The 17,056-nt window shown below is 46.7% G+C and overlaps 1 protein-coding gene across 1 annotated transcript in view; it reads right to left on the reverse strand.

The window, feature by feature from the left end:
- Positions 1-492: 492 nt before the first annotated feature.
- The window catches only part of LOC149445494 (uncharacterized), a 125,055-nt gene continuing 108,491 nt past the window's right edge, over positions 493-17,056 (reverse strand). The window contains exon 11 of the mRNA XM_089653760.1: positions 493-3,095. Within this exon, the coding sequence (XP_089509886.1) occupies positions 1,794-3,095 (1,302 nt within the window). The 3' untranslated portion in view covers positions 493-1,793. The remainder of the gene's footprint in view (positions 3,096-17,056) is intronic.

Genomic DNA, 17,056 nt, shown 5'->3' on the forward strand with positions numbered 1-17,056 from the left:
ATGATGATGTAAACTGGTAAATGGTGCTAAAAAAAAGTTCATCTAATCATTCGTGAATAATGGAATGTCCTTGGTGTGAGAGGACCAACTCAGGGAGTGCCTATGAATGGCACGTGTGGTTTATCCGTGACGGACAGTAGTGCATGAACACGTGAAAGGTCATCCACCCCTGTGACAGTGTACTACACTATTAAGAACCTTTCTGGCTCCTGTGGCCGAGCTAATTCCTCCCCAGGACAATTGGGCACCCACCCTGATGGATGGATGGATGGATGGAGCTGGATGACTAGCCCATAGCTGCCAGCATACCGCTGCACCCCCAGATGTGTGATGTGTATAACCCATGCGCAGTAATACATTAACATAGAATAGTTACATGATTACAGAGAAGGAAGAGATATCATTATATTGGGAACTTAGAACTAGACATTCCCAATTATTTCAGATGTGTGAAAATGTTTAACATCTGAAAATAGAATGTATGACATTCATTAGTAAATGCATTAGTTGGTCGATCATTTTGGAGAAACAGCAAAAAAAAACAATTCTAATCTCGGTGTACTAATTATGTTACATTCTAAGTATTCTCTTATGCCAACAGGAAAGCGCCAATGGTACAAAGCCTGCGCTTGTGCGCCATCTAGTGGACATATCCGGTATTGCACCTAAAAATGTGCCAGACGTGATTCCACATTTACTAATAGTAAAGTAGACGTTTATCAATGAGATTGCTAGACGCCACCGCTAGACTGACAGGTCCTCATTAATTTAACTGAGTCTGCCTGAATGGTCAGAGTCTGCTGGTAGACTCACGTCTTAGTAAATCAGGGCCAATGTGTCCACAATCACCATGGAAATGATCAGATCAATGAAACGTTTGTCATAGACAGACCATCTTGTGCCGATCATATACACAGACATTTGTATCACGGGAAACATACAAGAAGAAACATGTATGGAGAAAGACACGGGAAAGTCCCAATATGTGCATTCACCAATCACTCCTTCATTCCCGGTATACACACAATTCCATTGCTTCCATGTGTACACCATCAGTCACTCTTCTAGAATTGGGACATTTTATTACCACCCACCTCTTCAGTGATCCCCCACCATGAAAGTATTATCCTCACCTCCAACTGTGGGCCTAATGAGTGCTTGGAACATTTGTCCACAAAGTATGAATAATAGACCTCCAAGTGTTTGTGAAATCTCCCACCACAAACTGTACTCAGCCAATCACAGGGCAGGACTCCATTTTTCTTCTTCTCTTGCCATCAATGGCCAACCCGGTCCCACACTTCATCCATGTCTTTGGGAACCTATGATCTCCTTATCAACTGTTTCTTCCATGATGAAGATCAGCCATGGAGTATATCTGAGGTGTATATCAGGGTGTGCTTCTTCCCCACATGAGAGCTGGGATGTCCAGCAACATTCATCTAGAAGACATTTCCCGCACTCAAGGCACTAATACACCTCCAGGGTTGTGTGGGACCCCTGATGTACAGGAAGACAGAACTTCAGTGAGGAACATTTCCCTCACTCAGGAGTAGAAAGCAGCTTCTCCCGTGTGCAATCTCTGATGTTTGTAAAGCTAGTTCTGTGAAAAACTTTTCCGCACTCAGGATAGGAATACGGCTTCTCCCCCGTGTGAGATCTCTGATGTATAGAAAGATAGGACTTCTGTGGAAAAACATTTTCCACACTCAGGACAAGAATACGGCTTCTCCCCCGTGTGAGATCTCTGATGTATGGAAAGATGGGACTTCTGTGAAACAAATTTCCAACATTCAGGACAGAAATACGGCTTCTCCCCCTGTATGAGATCTCTGATGTTTGTAAAGATTGGACTTGTCTAAAAAACATTTCCCGCACTCAGGACAGGAATACGGCTTCTCACCCGTGTGAGACCTTTCATGTGTGACAAGATGGCACTTCACAGAAAAACATTTCCCACACTCAGGACAGGAATACGGCTTCTCCCCTGTGTGCATTCTCTGATGTGTGTAAAGTTGGTACTTCTGTGCAAAACGTTTCCCGCACTCAGGACAGGAATACAGCTTCTCCCCCGTGTGAGATCTCTGATGCCTGGAAAGATGGAACTTAAATGAAAAACATTTCCCACACTCAGGACAGGAATACGGTTTCTCCCCCGTGTGCATTCTCTGATGTGTGTAAAGTTGGTACTTCTGTGCAAAATGTTTCCCGCACTCAGGACAGGAATATGGCTTCTCCCCCGTGTGAGAAATCTGATGTTTGTAAAGATTGGACTTCTCTGCAAAACGTTTCCTGCACTCAGGACAGGAATACGGCTTCTCCCCCGTGTGAGATCTCTGATGTTTGTAGAGACTGGACATCTGTGAAAAACATTTTGCGCACTCAGAACAGGAATACGGTTTCTCCCCCGTGTGCGATCTCTGATGTGTGCCAAGATGTGACTTATGTGAAAAACATTTCCCACACTCAGGACAGGAATAGAATTTCTCCCCTGTGTGAGATCTCTGATGTTTGTAAAGACTGGACTTCTGTGAAAAACATTTCCCGCACTCAGGGCAGGAATATGGCTTATCCCCCGTGTGAGTTCTCTGATGTGTGTCAAGATGTGACTTATGTGAAAAACATTTCCCGCACTCAGGGCAGGAATACGGCTTCTCCCCCGTGTGAGATCTCTGATGGTTGTAAAGACTGGTCTTCACTGAAAAACATTTTCCACACTCAGGACAGGAATACGGCTTCTCCCCCGTGTGAGATCTCTGATGTGTGTCAAGATTGCCCTTATGTGAAAAACATTTCCCACACTCAGGACAGGAATACGGCTTCTCCCCTGTGTGACATCTTTTATGCACATTAAGATGGGATTTATAACGGAACCCCTTCCCGCACTCAGTACAGGAGAATCTCTTCTCTGTTAGAAGGCCGGCCCGGTCCCGCACAGTCTGAGGTTCCTCAGGATATGAGGAATCCGATGGTCCATCTACACTGGGTGGTGCCGGATGGACATTGGAGGGAGCCGGGTTTTCTCCTGGACTATACTGTGTGATGTCCTCATCTTCTACTTTCCAGTCTGGAGACAAAGTGAGACAATCCTCGGAGGTTTTCCTCATCTCCCGGCCATGGACTAAAATACAAAGACAAAGAGGATTACCAGACAGGAGCTGAGCCCCAAACCAGGACTCCGCCCACATCAGGCAGCTTGGTCTCTTAGGAGCTTACAATTCCACCCTCAAGGGAACTAGGAAATGGCTCCTCTGATCTCCTACCAGGTCATTTCTTTATTCATGGACCTCAGTCAGAGAGTGAGGAAACAACCAGAACTGTCTTTTATAGGAGGGACAGTGATGAGGGGATTACAGGAGGGTTTACAACCACTTTAAATGTCTACACGAGACAAGTTGCAGAGGTCCCACACCGCTGCCTCCCATCTCCTGAGACTGCACTCTGTGACTTGGGCCTGAGACTATACAGACATATCCCTCCACCCGGCACAGCCAGCAGACCACAGAGCAAGGAACCCTGGGAGAATTGTTCTGTCAGAGATCTTACTAGACTTGGACATTGTGCAAAAGATCAAAAGCACATGCCCTACGGGCCTAGGACTAGGATTGTGTAGGGTGAAAATCAACATTTTGCTGCCAGCTGAACCCCAGAACCTCCATAAATCCAGTCTAGATACATAAATTGTGTCTGCAGCACAGAGAAGGAAGATTATCCGAGAGAAATCCAGGAATACAGGACGGGGAACACAGCTCAGGAAAGTGACCAGGGGATTACAGGCTGATATCACCCAGTCCCCGCCCTACTCTGGACCAATCAGTGAGCAGTATGGGTGGAGGAATGGATTTAGTGTTCATGACCCACCTGTGCTGATCTCTGTAGGAGTGTCCTCCTCTATAAATGTCCCCGTTATTCCATCCTCCTCCATAGACTGCTGATCATCCCTCACATACGCCTCTTCTTCTTCTGCTTTCACCTCAAATTCTATATCGATTGGATCTCCACTCTAAATCAAGGAAATGAGAGAAAATATCATCTGGAAAATATAAGGTCACATAAAATATCCACACATTGTCTCTACAAGTCCATGTTCTAGATTCTCCATCCCACCAACCTTGTAACAGTGAGGGATGGTGTGACCTTCCTGTGTGGAATCCCGGGAATACAGAGGACGGGGACATCTCTCTGGTGGGTTCCTGGTATTAGGTGACTCCATCATATCCTTGTGTCCTTCTGAAAACTCCTCCATCACTCCATACTCCTCATCCTCCTCTTTATACTCTTCTTTAACATCAATATTATCATCCCCGAGGATTCCACTCTGAAAGATATAATAAAACATTCATTGTAACAAACATGCTGTGTATAAATCACAACTACCAATAATTGTCATCATCTACCTGATGATGGTGAGGGATGGTGTGACCTTCCTGTGTGGAATCCCGGGAATACAGAGGACGGGGACATCTCTCTGGTGGGTTCCCATGACTGGATCCATCTGTAGGAAACACACACACTGACTGAATCCATTGTTTCTATGTGTTTATCAGATGATGGGGGATCTAGGTGGATCCTCCGTACTGCTCTCTCCTTTACAATAAAGTCTCCTCTTACCCGGTGATGTGAGGGGCGGCTGATTGTCCATCATGACGTCCTTGTAGAGATCCTTGTGTCCTTCTAAATACTCCCACTCCTCCATGGAGAAATAGACAGTGACACCCTGACACCTTATAGGAACCTGACACACACAATGATACAGTCACCATCCAGACACATCCCTTGTCTGTTACTGGAGAATGTCCCAGAATTCCCGGCACCGCTCACCTCTCCTGTCAGCAGCTCCATCATCTTCTTGGTGACTTCTAGAATCTTCTGCATGTTGTGTCTCTCAGGGTTTAGGGAGTCACATGGAGGCACTGTGATGGTCATATGATCACCTGACTTCAGAAGAGGAAATCTCTGTATTGAGGAACCAATAGGAATATCATGTTAGACTCCCAGAATCCTCCTCACCTCTCCGGTCAGGTCTGTGTTTTATTAATAGAGATAAGTGATGTCATGTGACCTCCCAGAATCCTCCTCACCTCTCCGGTCAGGTCTGTGTTTATTAATAGAGATAGAAGTGATGTCATGTGACCTCCCAGAATCCTCCTCACCTCTCCGGTCAGGTCTGTGTTTATTAATAGAGATGAGAGTGATGTCATGTGACCTCCCAGAATCCTCCTCACCTCTCCGGTCAGGTCTGTGTTTTATTAATAGAGATGAGAGTGATGTCATGTGACCTCCCAGAATCCTCCTCACCTCTCCGGTCAGGTCTGTGTTTTATTAATAGAGATGAGAGTGATGTCATGTGACCTCCCAGAATCCTCCTCACCTCTCCGGTCAGGTCTGTGTTTTATTAATAGAGATAAGAGTGATGTCATGTGACCTCCCAGAATCCTCCTCACCTCTCCGGTCAGGTCTGTGTTTTATTAATAGAGATGAGAGTGATGTCATGTGACCTCCCAGAATCCTCCTCACCTCTCCGGTCAGGTCTGTGTTTTATTAATAGAGATGAGAGTGACGTCATGTGACCTCCCAGAATCCTCCTCACCTCTCCGGTCAGGTCTGTGTTTTATTAATAGAGATGAGAGTGATGTCATGTGACCTCCCAGAATCCTCCTCACCTCTCCGGTCAGCAGGTAGATGATCTCCAGGGTGAGGTTTAGTATCTTCTCAGTCATGTGACTCCGGTCCTCCTCCATCCTCATTGGTGCCATCATGTGATCTATACAGGTCTCCTTGTAGACGGATAACTTTGGGAAATGAAAGTAAGAATGATTTGGATGGTATTGGTCACACAATAATAGGATGTGGATGTGAGGGGGGAATAGGAGGGTTGCTGGACATTGAAGAACTACTCCCCCCATGGGAAGACATTTTGTTTGGACTGTTTAGTGTTTACTACAATTTTGAGGTCCGGGGACCCTTTTCTCTGTTGGGTTTGTTTGGTCTCTGAACTGGTTTTGATGAGTATTAGATCTGCAGACAAGGAATGATAAATCTGATCCTTCCTATGACTAGTCTGCTCTGAGGCAGTGCTGTGAGGTCAATGTCGGCTCATCATGCAGGGATGGTCACTTTACATCGCCCGACGCCCGGGACATGTAGTTCTGGGGGCCGGGCAAGTATTGTTTTTAATCTTTATCCCTGCTGAGGGCAAGCCACAGGGCTCTCCTTTCAGATGCCAGCCTCTAACACCCCGTGTGTGTGAACCTCTCCTGTACCTACTATGCTTCCCCGGATCTGCTTGCCCATCTGTTGGCCCGGTTCAGTGGGTGTCGGAGGGTAGAGGGGATGGAGGAGAGCGGACACGTTCACTCCCTTCTTGTCCTTACCCAGAAGTGATGTTATGACAGATTTCCCGACCATTGTGTCAGGAATGGACTTGGCCAATAATGGTGGGACTCACCTGCCTTGTGGGCTGCAGTACCAGGGCTGGCCAGCGGGTGCTCTCAGCAATCAGAGACTCACCCCTGCAATCAGCCAAACACCTGAAGCTGATTACAGGGGTTGTATTTAAGGAATGGCCAACTCACAGTGAAGGCCGTGGTGTGTGTTTTTCCATGGGCCCCTGTATCTTGTATCCTGTATTCTTGTTCCTGTCTGACTTGTTGCCGACCCTGCCTGATCCTGACCTCTGCTGACTTCTCCTGTTTGATCCCTGGCTTGTGACCCTGACCATTCTCTGCCTGACCCTCTGCACCACGCTGCCCGTGAGTTACTGAACCCAGCTTGTGACCCCAACCACTCTCCCGCCTGTTCCTGGTACTCCGTTTGCTACTGACCCGGCCTGCCTGACGACTCTTGCATTGTATGTATTCTTATCTGTGGGTGGTCTGGTTTGCTTGCACTGTGTTTATGTTTAGTTTTGCACTGCGTTTTGTATTGTTAGTCTTAATAAATTATATTGTTTATACCATATCTGAAGCCTGCGTTTCCCTGTGTCAGTCCACACACCTCTGGTCATACCCTGATTCCTGACATTACACCACGGCCAATCCTGACCAGAAGTGGTTGCACAGGGAAGCCATCTTGATTTGTTGATGGGAAGGATGGATCTTGATGAGGTTGTGTATTTATCTCTGCTAGTGTTTGATGACAGAGAATATGCTTATCAGACTCTGAAGGAGTATACCCGGGATCAACTGCTAGAATGTATACGGATCGCTCATGTTCTAGTAGATCAGGGCACAGAGTTCTCTGAGGTGCAGCCATTGATCCAGGTTTGTGCTGAGTTGGCTTGGTCCTGTACCCCTGAAAGCAGGAATTACTTTTTTACCCCATTTAGTGTGGATCAAGTGGAATCACTGGTATGGTTGTTGGAGGAGGATCCAGATTGTTTCCATGAGCACTATGCAGCATGTCCATCACACGTGCTTATGGATTGCATAAACGCAGTGCAGTCTTTGATCAGACAGGCTTTGTGTAAGCTGAGTTTTGTTAAACCCATACTGCAGACATGGACAGACTTGTTACACCCAGCCTCAGTCAGCTTGCAACATCATTCCTCTGCTCAAGGCACTCTTCCTGCATCCCCGACAGCACCCCCAGTGATGGCCCAGTATACTCTGCTAACTACCACATACCAGTCCCCTGCTCCCACTCACTGCACCTATCCTTTCTTCAACCCTGTAAATAAGTCCTCTGTAGCAACTGCTCCCTCCTTTGTTCCATCCTCCAGCTCTTCTCTGTCTTCAGCTGCTCCATTCATTTACAGACCTGCGTTTACTTACAGTGCTCCAGTAACTAAAACCAGGAAAAGGCGAAAATTCTTTCCAACCAATACCATCCTGCCAGTTGACTCAGAGCCCGCTGTCGTGCCAGTTGACTCAGAGCCCACTGTCATGCCTGGTGACTCGGTGCCCACTGCCTTGCCAGATGGCGCGGTGCCCACTGTCAAGCCAGATGACCTGATGCCTGGTGACCCGGTGCCCGCTGTCGAGCCAGACGATCCAATGCCTGATGACCCAGTGCCCGCATTCATGCCTGGTGACCCGATGCCCGCTGTCGTGCCTGATGACCCGATGCCCGCTGTTGAGCCAGACGATCCAATGCCTGATGACCCGGTACTTGCTGTCGAGCCAGATGACCTGATGCCAGATTACCCGGTGCCCACTGTCGAGCCAGATGACCCGATGCCTGATGACCCAGTGCCCGCTGTCGTGCCTGGTGACCCAATGCCCGCTGTCGAGCAAGACGATCCAATGTCTGATGAGCTGGTGCCCGTTGTACCTGGTGACCCGATGCCCGCTGTTGAGCCAGATGACCCGGTGCCCGCTGTCGAGCCAGACAATCTGGTACCTGATGACCCGGTGCCCGCTGTCGTGCCAGTTTACACGGAGCACCGCTGTCGTGCCGGTTGACTCAGAGCTCGCTGTCGGGCCTGGTGACTCAGGGCCTGCTGTCTTGCCAGATGACTCGGGGCCTGCGGTCTTGCCAGATGACTCGGTGCCTTCCGCTCCACCTCGGGGCCCGGTGCCCATCGCTCCACCTCGGGGCCCGGTGCCTGCCGCCCTGCCTGGTGGCCCAGTGCCTGCTGCTCCGCCTGGTGGCCCGGTGCCCGCTGCTCCGCCTGGTGATCCAGTGTCCAGCCCGATGTGCCTCTGTCCGGTGCCCAGCCGGATGTGCCTCAGTCCGGTGCCCAGCCGGATGTGCCTCTGTCAGGTGTCCAGCCCGATGTGCCTCTGTCAGGTGCCCAGCCCGATGTGCCAGTCTTTGATATCTCGCCAGTTACCGGACCCGGGCGGTGGAACATTTTACCTAGCCAGGACTGTTTGGAGCGTCCTGAGGCCGCTCCTTGAGGGGGGGTACTGTCAGGAATGGACTTGCCAATAATGGTGGGACTCACCTGCCTTGTGGGCTGCAGTACCAGGGCTGGCCAGCGGGTGATCTCAGCAATCAGAGACTCACCCCTGCAATCAGCCAAACACCTGAAGCTGATTGCAGGGGTTCTATTTAAGGAATGGCCAGACTCACAGTCAAGGCCGTGGTGTGTGTTTTCCATGGGCCCCTGAATCTTATATCCTGTATTCCTGTTCCTGTCTGACTTGTTGCCGACCCTGCCTGATCCTGACCTCTGCGGACTTCTCCTGCTTGATCCCTGGCTTGTGACCCTGACCATTCTCTGCCTGACCCTCTGTACCGCGCTGCTCGTGAGTTACTGAACCCAGCTTGTGACCCCGACCACTCTCCCGCCTGTTCCTGGTAATCCGTTTGCCTGTTTGCTACTGACCCAGACTGCCTGACAACTCTTGCATTGTATGTATTATCTGTGGGTGGTTTGGTTCGTTTGCACTGTGTTTATGTTTAGTTTTGCACTGCGTTTTGTATTGTTAGTCTTAATAAATTATATTGTTTATACCATATCTGAAGCCTGCGTTTCCCTGTGTCAGTCCACACACCTCTGGTCATACCCTGATTCCTGACACATTGAGGCCGACAAAGAATGTAATGCGGTGTGATGTGCACTACATTACATCCAATGGAGTACAGGGGAGACATTGGGGGTCTTTTAGACCCTGGATGTCTAAATAAAGAGAACCTAATTGTAAAGAATTAAAGTTACACCTAAGTACATAACTCCTCCCTTTAAAAATTTTTAAGGCCTCCCCACCCCCACATATATGCACAACCAAACGTAAGAGCACACGCTGGAGGGCCTACACGTGATAACATTGATTGTGATACACGTTACATATCGCCGGTCACACCAGAATGAGAGGATAATTCTAGGAGCAGACCTCCTCCGTACTCTATACTGATGACCTAGAAGGGGCTATAAATGTGTCCCCTATAGATAATACCGGGGACTAAAGGTTGTCACCATTTCAGCACACACAACTTAAGGTTTGACATGTTGGATATCTATTTACTCGCTGCAACCTCGGCTTTTATGGTTTTACACATAAATGGGTCATTTATTGCTTTTTTGTGCCTTGAAATTAACTTAAGTGTATTTTTTAATGAAATTTGGCATTTCCTAGACTTTGTGATAATATTTTGTGACATAAAAATTAGAACTGCCACTATTTTATTCTCTAAAGTCTCTACTTTCAGAAAATCGATATTTTGGGGGTTTTGTGTCATCTTCAGGATAAAATGATTTTTTAAATGTGCAAAAAATGCCAAAATGGCTCTGGGAGTGAAAGGGAGAAAGGATAAACAGGACACTCCCCTTTCCTGAGGAGCAGCCAATCAGTTCTCATTACACTGCAAGGTCTCTCCCCTCCCTGCTAGTCCCTGGGTGTGGTGCTGGAGACAGGCGGGGGAGGGGAGGAGGAGATAAACAGTGCAATGTTACACATATTAAATGTTTTAGTCCCTATAAAGCCCCTTTCATTTTTGAAACCCCAGATATTCCTAAAAGCGCCTCAGATTTATATACATTTTCTGTTACAAAGGAATGTTTCCTTCCTCCTGAGCAGCAATGTAAGGGGCTCTATGCTCCATACTCCTGACCCCGGCACTCCATCATTGTGTTAGCTGCATAGTGTAATGATTGCCCATTGGCTGCCTGTGTAGTGTCATCATTGCCCTTTGTAGGCCATGTATGGTCAGGATGGTCCTTGTCTTGTCTATTTATTGTCAGTGCTGTTTGTTTAGAGGACCATATTACTAGAATTTATCTCCACAATGAGGAGAATGTTCCGGCCCCGGAAGTGGGGGAATGTTCTGCCCCTGAAGGGGTTCATCTGGGTTCCCACACTATATATGTGTGTATCATCATCTCCTGGGGATAAAAGACGTCACAGTGATTATGGAGGAAGAGGACGGACGTGACCGTGGAGGAAGAGGACGGACGTGACCGTGGAGGAAGAGGACGGACGTGACCGTGGAGGAAGAGGACGAACGTGACCGTGGAGGAAGAGGACGGACGTGACCGTGGAGGAAGAGGACGGACGTGACCGTGGAGGAAGAGGGCGGACGTGACCGTGGAGGAAGAGGGCGGACGTGACCGTGGAGGAAGAGGACGGACGTGACCGTGGAGGAAGAGGACGGACGTGACCGTGGAGGAAGAGGACGGACGTGACCGTGGAGGAAGAGGACGGACGTGACTGTGGAGGAAGAGGACGGACCTGGCTATGGAGGAAGAGGACGGACACGGCTATGGAGGAAGAGGACGGACACGACTATGGAGGAAGAGGACGGACACGACTGTGGAGGGAGAGGAGGGACGTGACTGTGGAGGGAGAGGACGGACGTGACTGTGGAGGGAGAGGACGGACGTGACTGTGGAGGGAGAGGACGGACGTGACTGTGGAGGGAGAGGACGGACATGATGGGGTTACTGGGTGTAAATAGGAAATAACATCTTATTACCTCCTCTGCTGCCACTTCTGGTAACGTCTCTTTTCTACTTCAAAACCACCTGGAACTTCCTGCCTGACATCACTTCCTGTCTTCCATCGAGACTTCCTGTCTGGGCAGAAGTGATATCACCACCTTGTGGAGCTCAGAGGAACTGCAGCCCTGAGAAACATCTGTAATGCAGGCCATAGACGGGGAGAAAAACGGCCGATTTTTCTTTTAAAAAACGAAAAATCGGTCGTTCAAGCGGCCAGCAATGGTAAAAAAAATCGTCCGATTTTCATCCTGTCTACAGCCGGCAAAAAGTGTCCCTGCAGAGAGCTCCGCTATTTCTTTGACAGTTCTTTGACATTTATAGCGGTTGCAACAATGTATCTATTTATATCCATTTAGGATACAGATGTTTTTATTCGGAAACAAATAGATACAATGTTGCAACCGCTGTAAATGTCAAGGAACTGTCAAAGAACTGTCAAAGAAATAGCGGAGCTCTCTGCAGGGACACTTTTTGCCGTACTGGAATTCCTCTTATTTTTCATCCTTCTTCTTCCTCTTCTTCTTCATCATCATCCTCTTCTTCTTCATCATCCTCTTCTTCTTCATCATCATCATACTCCTCTTCTTCTTCTTCATCATCATCCTCTTCTTCTTCTTCATCATCATCATCCTCTTCTTCATCATCATCATCATCCTCTTCTTCTTCATCAGCATCTCTTCTTCTTCATCATCATCTCTTCTTCATCATCCTCTTCTTCTTCTTCATCATCATCATCATCCTCTTCTTCTTTTTGTCTTCCTCTTGCAGGTCACTGCTCATGCGCAGATTTTTTATCGGTAAAAAATCGGCCGATTTGCCCATCATTGCCGCGAAAATCGGCCGATCGGTAAAATCGGACGATTTTTTTTCCAACTTTACCGATAAAAAAAATCTGCCAAAATACCGAAAAACGGCCGAACAAATAGCCCACTAACGATCCGAAAATCGGCCGATTTTTTTTTCGGGTGAAAAATCGGCCGATTTTCGACCCATCTATGACCTGCATAAGGCTCCAGTCACATCTTTGCAGTTGGCTTTTTGCTTGTTTTGCAGTACTTTTCGCAGTTCATTTTGAGTTTTTGATACGTTTGTAAGGGAGAATATCTCCAGCACACCGAGGATCACCAATATGGGTCCAAAAGTTTTAATGAACGATCACATAGTTACAGCAAGGCAATGTTTTGGAGACTCGCAGGACCCTTTGTCACATGCCTGATGAAGGGGTCCTGCGAGACTCCGAAACATTGCCTTGCAGTAAGTATGTGATCGTTCATTAAAACTTTTGGCCCCATATTGGTGATCCTCGGTGTGCTGGTGACATTCTCCCTCGCTGATTCTGTTCAGTTCCAGCCGATGGTCGCTGCAGCACCCACTTATACACACAGCCATTTGTAATGCAGGAACAAGTGTGTTTGGATTGTACACTTGCATGTTGATACGTTTGTGATGCGTATTTACTGTGTTTTGCGTTTTGTTCAGCTCTTTTTTTTTTCTTTTTCAAAGTGGAATTTTTTTTTTGCTGGGCAGAAGAAAAATGCAAAAACACACTACCATACATTTCAGCCATTGAACTCTATTTTAGCAATAATGCTGCATTTTGCTTTTTAAAAAGTCCCGGACCCTTTCCAAAAACACAGCAGTTCAAAAAAGCCTAGATGTGAACATGGCCCATAGGAAACCATGTTAAGTGGACTGTTGTGTGTTTCTGAAAACAGAAAGTACCAAAAAACATGCTGGTGAGAATGGAGCCCAAATAATCATTCCTGTAAAATATCTGCCTTACACGGCTACCAGGGAAATTCATATATAACACAAGATAAGGAAGAACAAATCATTCTAGCTCTTATGGAACCAACACTTTAACAAAGATATTTTATTACATATAGAAAACAAATTAAAACAGATTCCCTCTGAAATCAAATCTTTTTGGTGAAGAAAATGTAAAAATATGTTTTAATGCATAAAAATATCTATCAATCCACTGATAATGAGGATGTTAGACATAAATGACAAGGATGTAATGGTCACAGAGGAATGGTGGTGGAGATCTCTCAAAGTAAGAACACTTCCTTGAATGGTTCTATAAATAAAGAATGAATCCTGGAGGGAATAAAGCTGTAAAGCAATAAATAATATATAAACTGGGCCATCCACTTCATCCATAAAGACATTGTGATTGAAGATCTTCTAGATCACATAGAAGGAGGACTCATCCATGATTTCATACATTTGTTTGGAAGGATAGAACAATCCTCAGAAGGGAACATGTAGGATGACAGGAAAGGCTCCTGACTGGTGAGATCCTCCAAACATAATGATGACATCCATGAACTGGAGCGAGCTCGTTGGGGTGATAAAGCCAATCTGGAAACACTGTGTAGACGTTCTCCAAGAACTCAGCACACTCCAGGTGTGGAGAAAGTCTCCAGGTGGGTTTAGCCTGTCATTTATCATAGATACAAACACACTGTAACCAGGATGGATCACTCTGCCATTTGCTCTCTTTTTTAGTCTGCTGGCATAGCTGTGTCCAAATTCGATAGATCTGTACCTATGATCCGCTGTGCTTTATTTCTCCTCCCGAGACCGACACTTCCTATCCTCCACCCTACAGTCATCATACTACACTGCAGTGTGGATGGGAAGAATACTCTCCATGGTGCAATGATAGAAACTGACCAGAATTCCTGGACACCATAACACCAATCATATGAATGTGGAACTCTTTATGCAATCCTCTTTGGTGCAATGCCTTTTTTTTTACACAAGTTTTTTTTTTACACAAAATTGTCACTTAAATGACATATTGCTCAGATAAGCCATGGGTATATGTGGAATTACACCCCAAAATACATTCTGCTATGTCTACCAAGTATGGGGGTACCACATGTGAGAGACATTTTGGGAGCCTAGCTACATACAGGAGCCTGAAATCCAATGACCACTTTGAAAGTCTGAAGGTGTGTAACTTTCTAATTTCACTTCCTCACTACCTATCACAGTTGTGGAGGCCCTGAAATACCAGGATAGCACCCCCCCAAATCACAGGTCTGATATACAGGTCTTATCCCATATCTGGCCAGGTTGATGGTGAGAAATTGTTTGAATGCAAGGTGGCCAGAAAAATTAATGAGGGACTCATCAACGCAGATTTTTTGCTGGGAAGTATAGACATCTGCAAATTTGTGGTTAAGGTGATTTACGAGGGGCCGAATTTTGTGGAGCCGATCAAATTCAGGGTCACCCCGAGGACAACAGAGTGTATTGTCATTGAAATGCATAAATCACATTATATACTAATATCTATGCCTGGCCATGGCAGCAGAGAACACGGCATATGATGAATCGGGTCTGAGGACCAATACAACCGCAATTCATTTTTTTTAGTAATACCCATGTGGAGGGTTAGGTGCAAAAAAACCTTAAATTCAGAAGCCGTAATGGGTTTTCATGTAACTGGTCTGGCAAGGTTTGAATTTGGGTTGGTGGCGATAAATTGTTGTGCATGTAAATTGCTTTGATACAGATCCTCTGTGAAAAAAATCTCCAAAAATCAAGGGGAGGAGTTAAATTTGCTGTTTCCACCTGAATTTCAGGTTGGGAACTGAATGGGGGAAGTACAGGTGCTGCAGAATTTGTGGGCTGCCAATCAGGATTTGCAAGCACATATGGAAGAATTCTAGGGGCTCTACAGGCCTGTCTGTGAATTCTTGGTGGTTGCTGGACAATACTTGTACTCACCACCTCACCAGCTTGTACTGCACTTATGGGACTTGCCTCATCACCAAGTGATACTGCAGTGCTGGTATGTGAAAGACCAGGATGTACTAGGCCGCTGGTGCTCGCCAGTTCACCAAAAGGTAGCGTGGCACTAGTACTGGCATTTTGCTGCATATGAGAGTCATTAGGCAATTGTATCACCTCATCACCCTGGGAATGGGGTCGGGTACACCTGACCTTAGCAGGGACCTCTTCTCCATCGTCTGAGCAATCTGTCAGGGTACCACTGCTGTCTACAGGTTCATATTCTGATTGTGTCAGTGAGGCTTCCCCTTCACTCTCACCTGACATGCTCAGAATCCTGTAGGCCTCTTCACTAGAATACCTTTCGTTGGACATTTTGGCCACTAAATTTATAGGTAGCTAGCACGACTCCCGGGAAAAAGAGCACCTGGCTGTCAGGGACTGCTTGAACTGTTACAAAAAAACTGGCTTGCAAGTACTAACAGAGATCATGCCTGATTCTGCCAACACTGCGGTTTTGTGTGCAATGTATCAAGTGACAGTTACCTACTGACACTGAACTTGCTGGGGGGGAAGGGAGGGTAAGCGTAGGGGCTAAACACAGGTGCTGGCAGGTGCCGGGACTGATCCCGCTAATGCTGCATTTTTGGGGACGCTATACTATTGATAATGCTGGTATAGTGCTGATCTGATCAAAGATATTGATCCGTTCAGACACTATACTAGCAATGGAGGTTTATTGTGTATGGGCGTCTTCCTGGAAATCAAGGGGTTAAATGTGATGACTGGTGTCCTGACGGGAAATCTTACGCTATCTGGGAGGGATGCTAACTGACACTAATGCTATCTGAAGTCGCCGGAGACACTAATACAGTAATCAGCAAAAAATCTGAACACTGTACTAATGACACTGGTGACAGGGCAGCGAAGGGGTTAACTGGGGACAATCAAGGGGTTAAATGTGTCCTAAATGTGATTTTACTGTGTGTGTGTATTGCGTGGATCTGCTTTCTTCTCTCTCTGGGACAGAATGCGCTCAGAGAGAGAAGATGTCATCATTTCCTGTACCTGTGTAATGGAAACACAGGTACAGGAAGATCTCTGATAGGGCAGGGATCGATCATCACTGGCCTGAACATGATGATTGATCGGTCAGGAACTGAATCACAGCATGCACACACGCCCCCGGCCCACGGTCACCGTGGGAGCATGAACCACATACATATATACACGATTTTGCACAGGGACTCCGCCCTGTAGCAGTATTTCTATTATAGGGCGGACTTAAAGCCGTTAAGGAAAGCACAGCGCTGTATTTTTATTGATTAACATTTTTGCACATTTATATGAGTGTGTTTAGGTTTGGGCAGCATTTTTTCAGTTTAATTCACTGTTAGGTTGGTTTATTGATTGTTGATCACCTTTTTTAGCTGCTTGTGGGAATACTTTGTATTATTTGTGCTCCTCTTCACTAGTGTACCTTTCCAGTTCCTGTGTTTATAAATATGGACACAGAATGATCTCTGATTGGGTACAGGTGATCAGCAGGTCCAAGTGGTCAGCAGGTAAAGGCCAGAAATCATTGGCCTGGACCTGATAATCGGCTTGTGCTGTACCAAGTGACAGCATAGTCAGGATAGTGGGCTCTTGCATACATGTACTGTATATGCTCTGGCGAAGCGGGACTGCCCTGCCGCAGTATAAGTGTGGTGGTCGGTCCTGAACTGGGCAAAGTCAGTTTGTTTGCCAATGATCTTTCACTTACTTTGGTCCAACCCAACACCTCCCTGCCAGTCCTATTCTCTGTACTCCATACATTTCCCTTTCCAATGCAGCGCTCGCCTCTGTAAAACAGAATGATGGTTTCCTTGGCCCACCTCCTACCTGGATTATTTGGGCATTCATCTCCCTCGCTCGTACAACACACTC

This window comes from Staurois parvus, unplaced genomic scaffold, assembly GCF_062004578.1.
Source record: "Staurois parvus isolate SC_StPar_1 unplaced genomic scaffold, SC_StPar_1.0 ptg000720l, whole genome shotgun sequence".
Lineage (NCBI taxonomy): Eukaryota > Metazoa > Chordata > Amphibia > Anura > Ranidae > Staurois > Staurois parvus.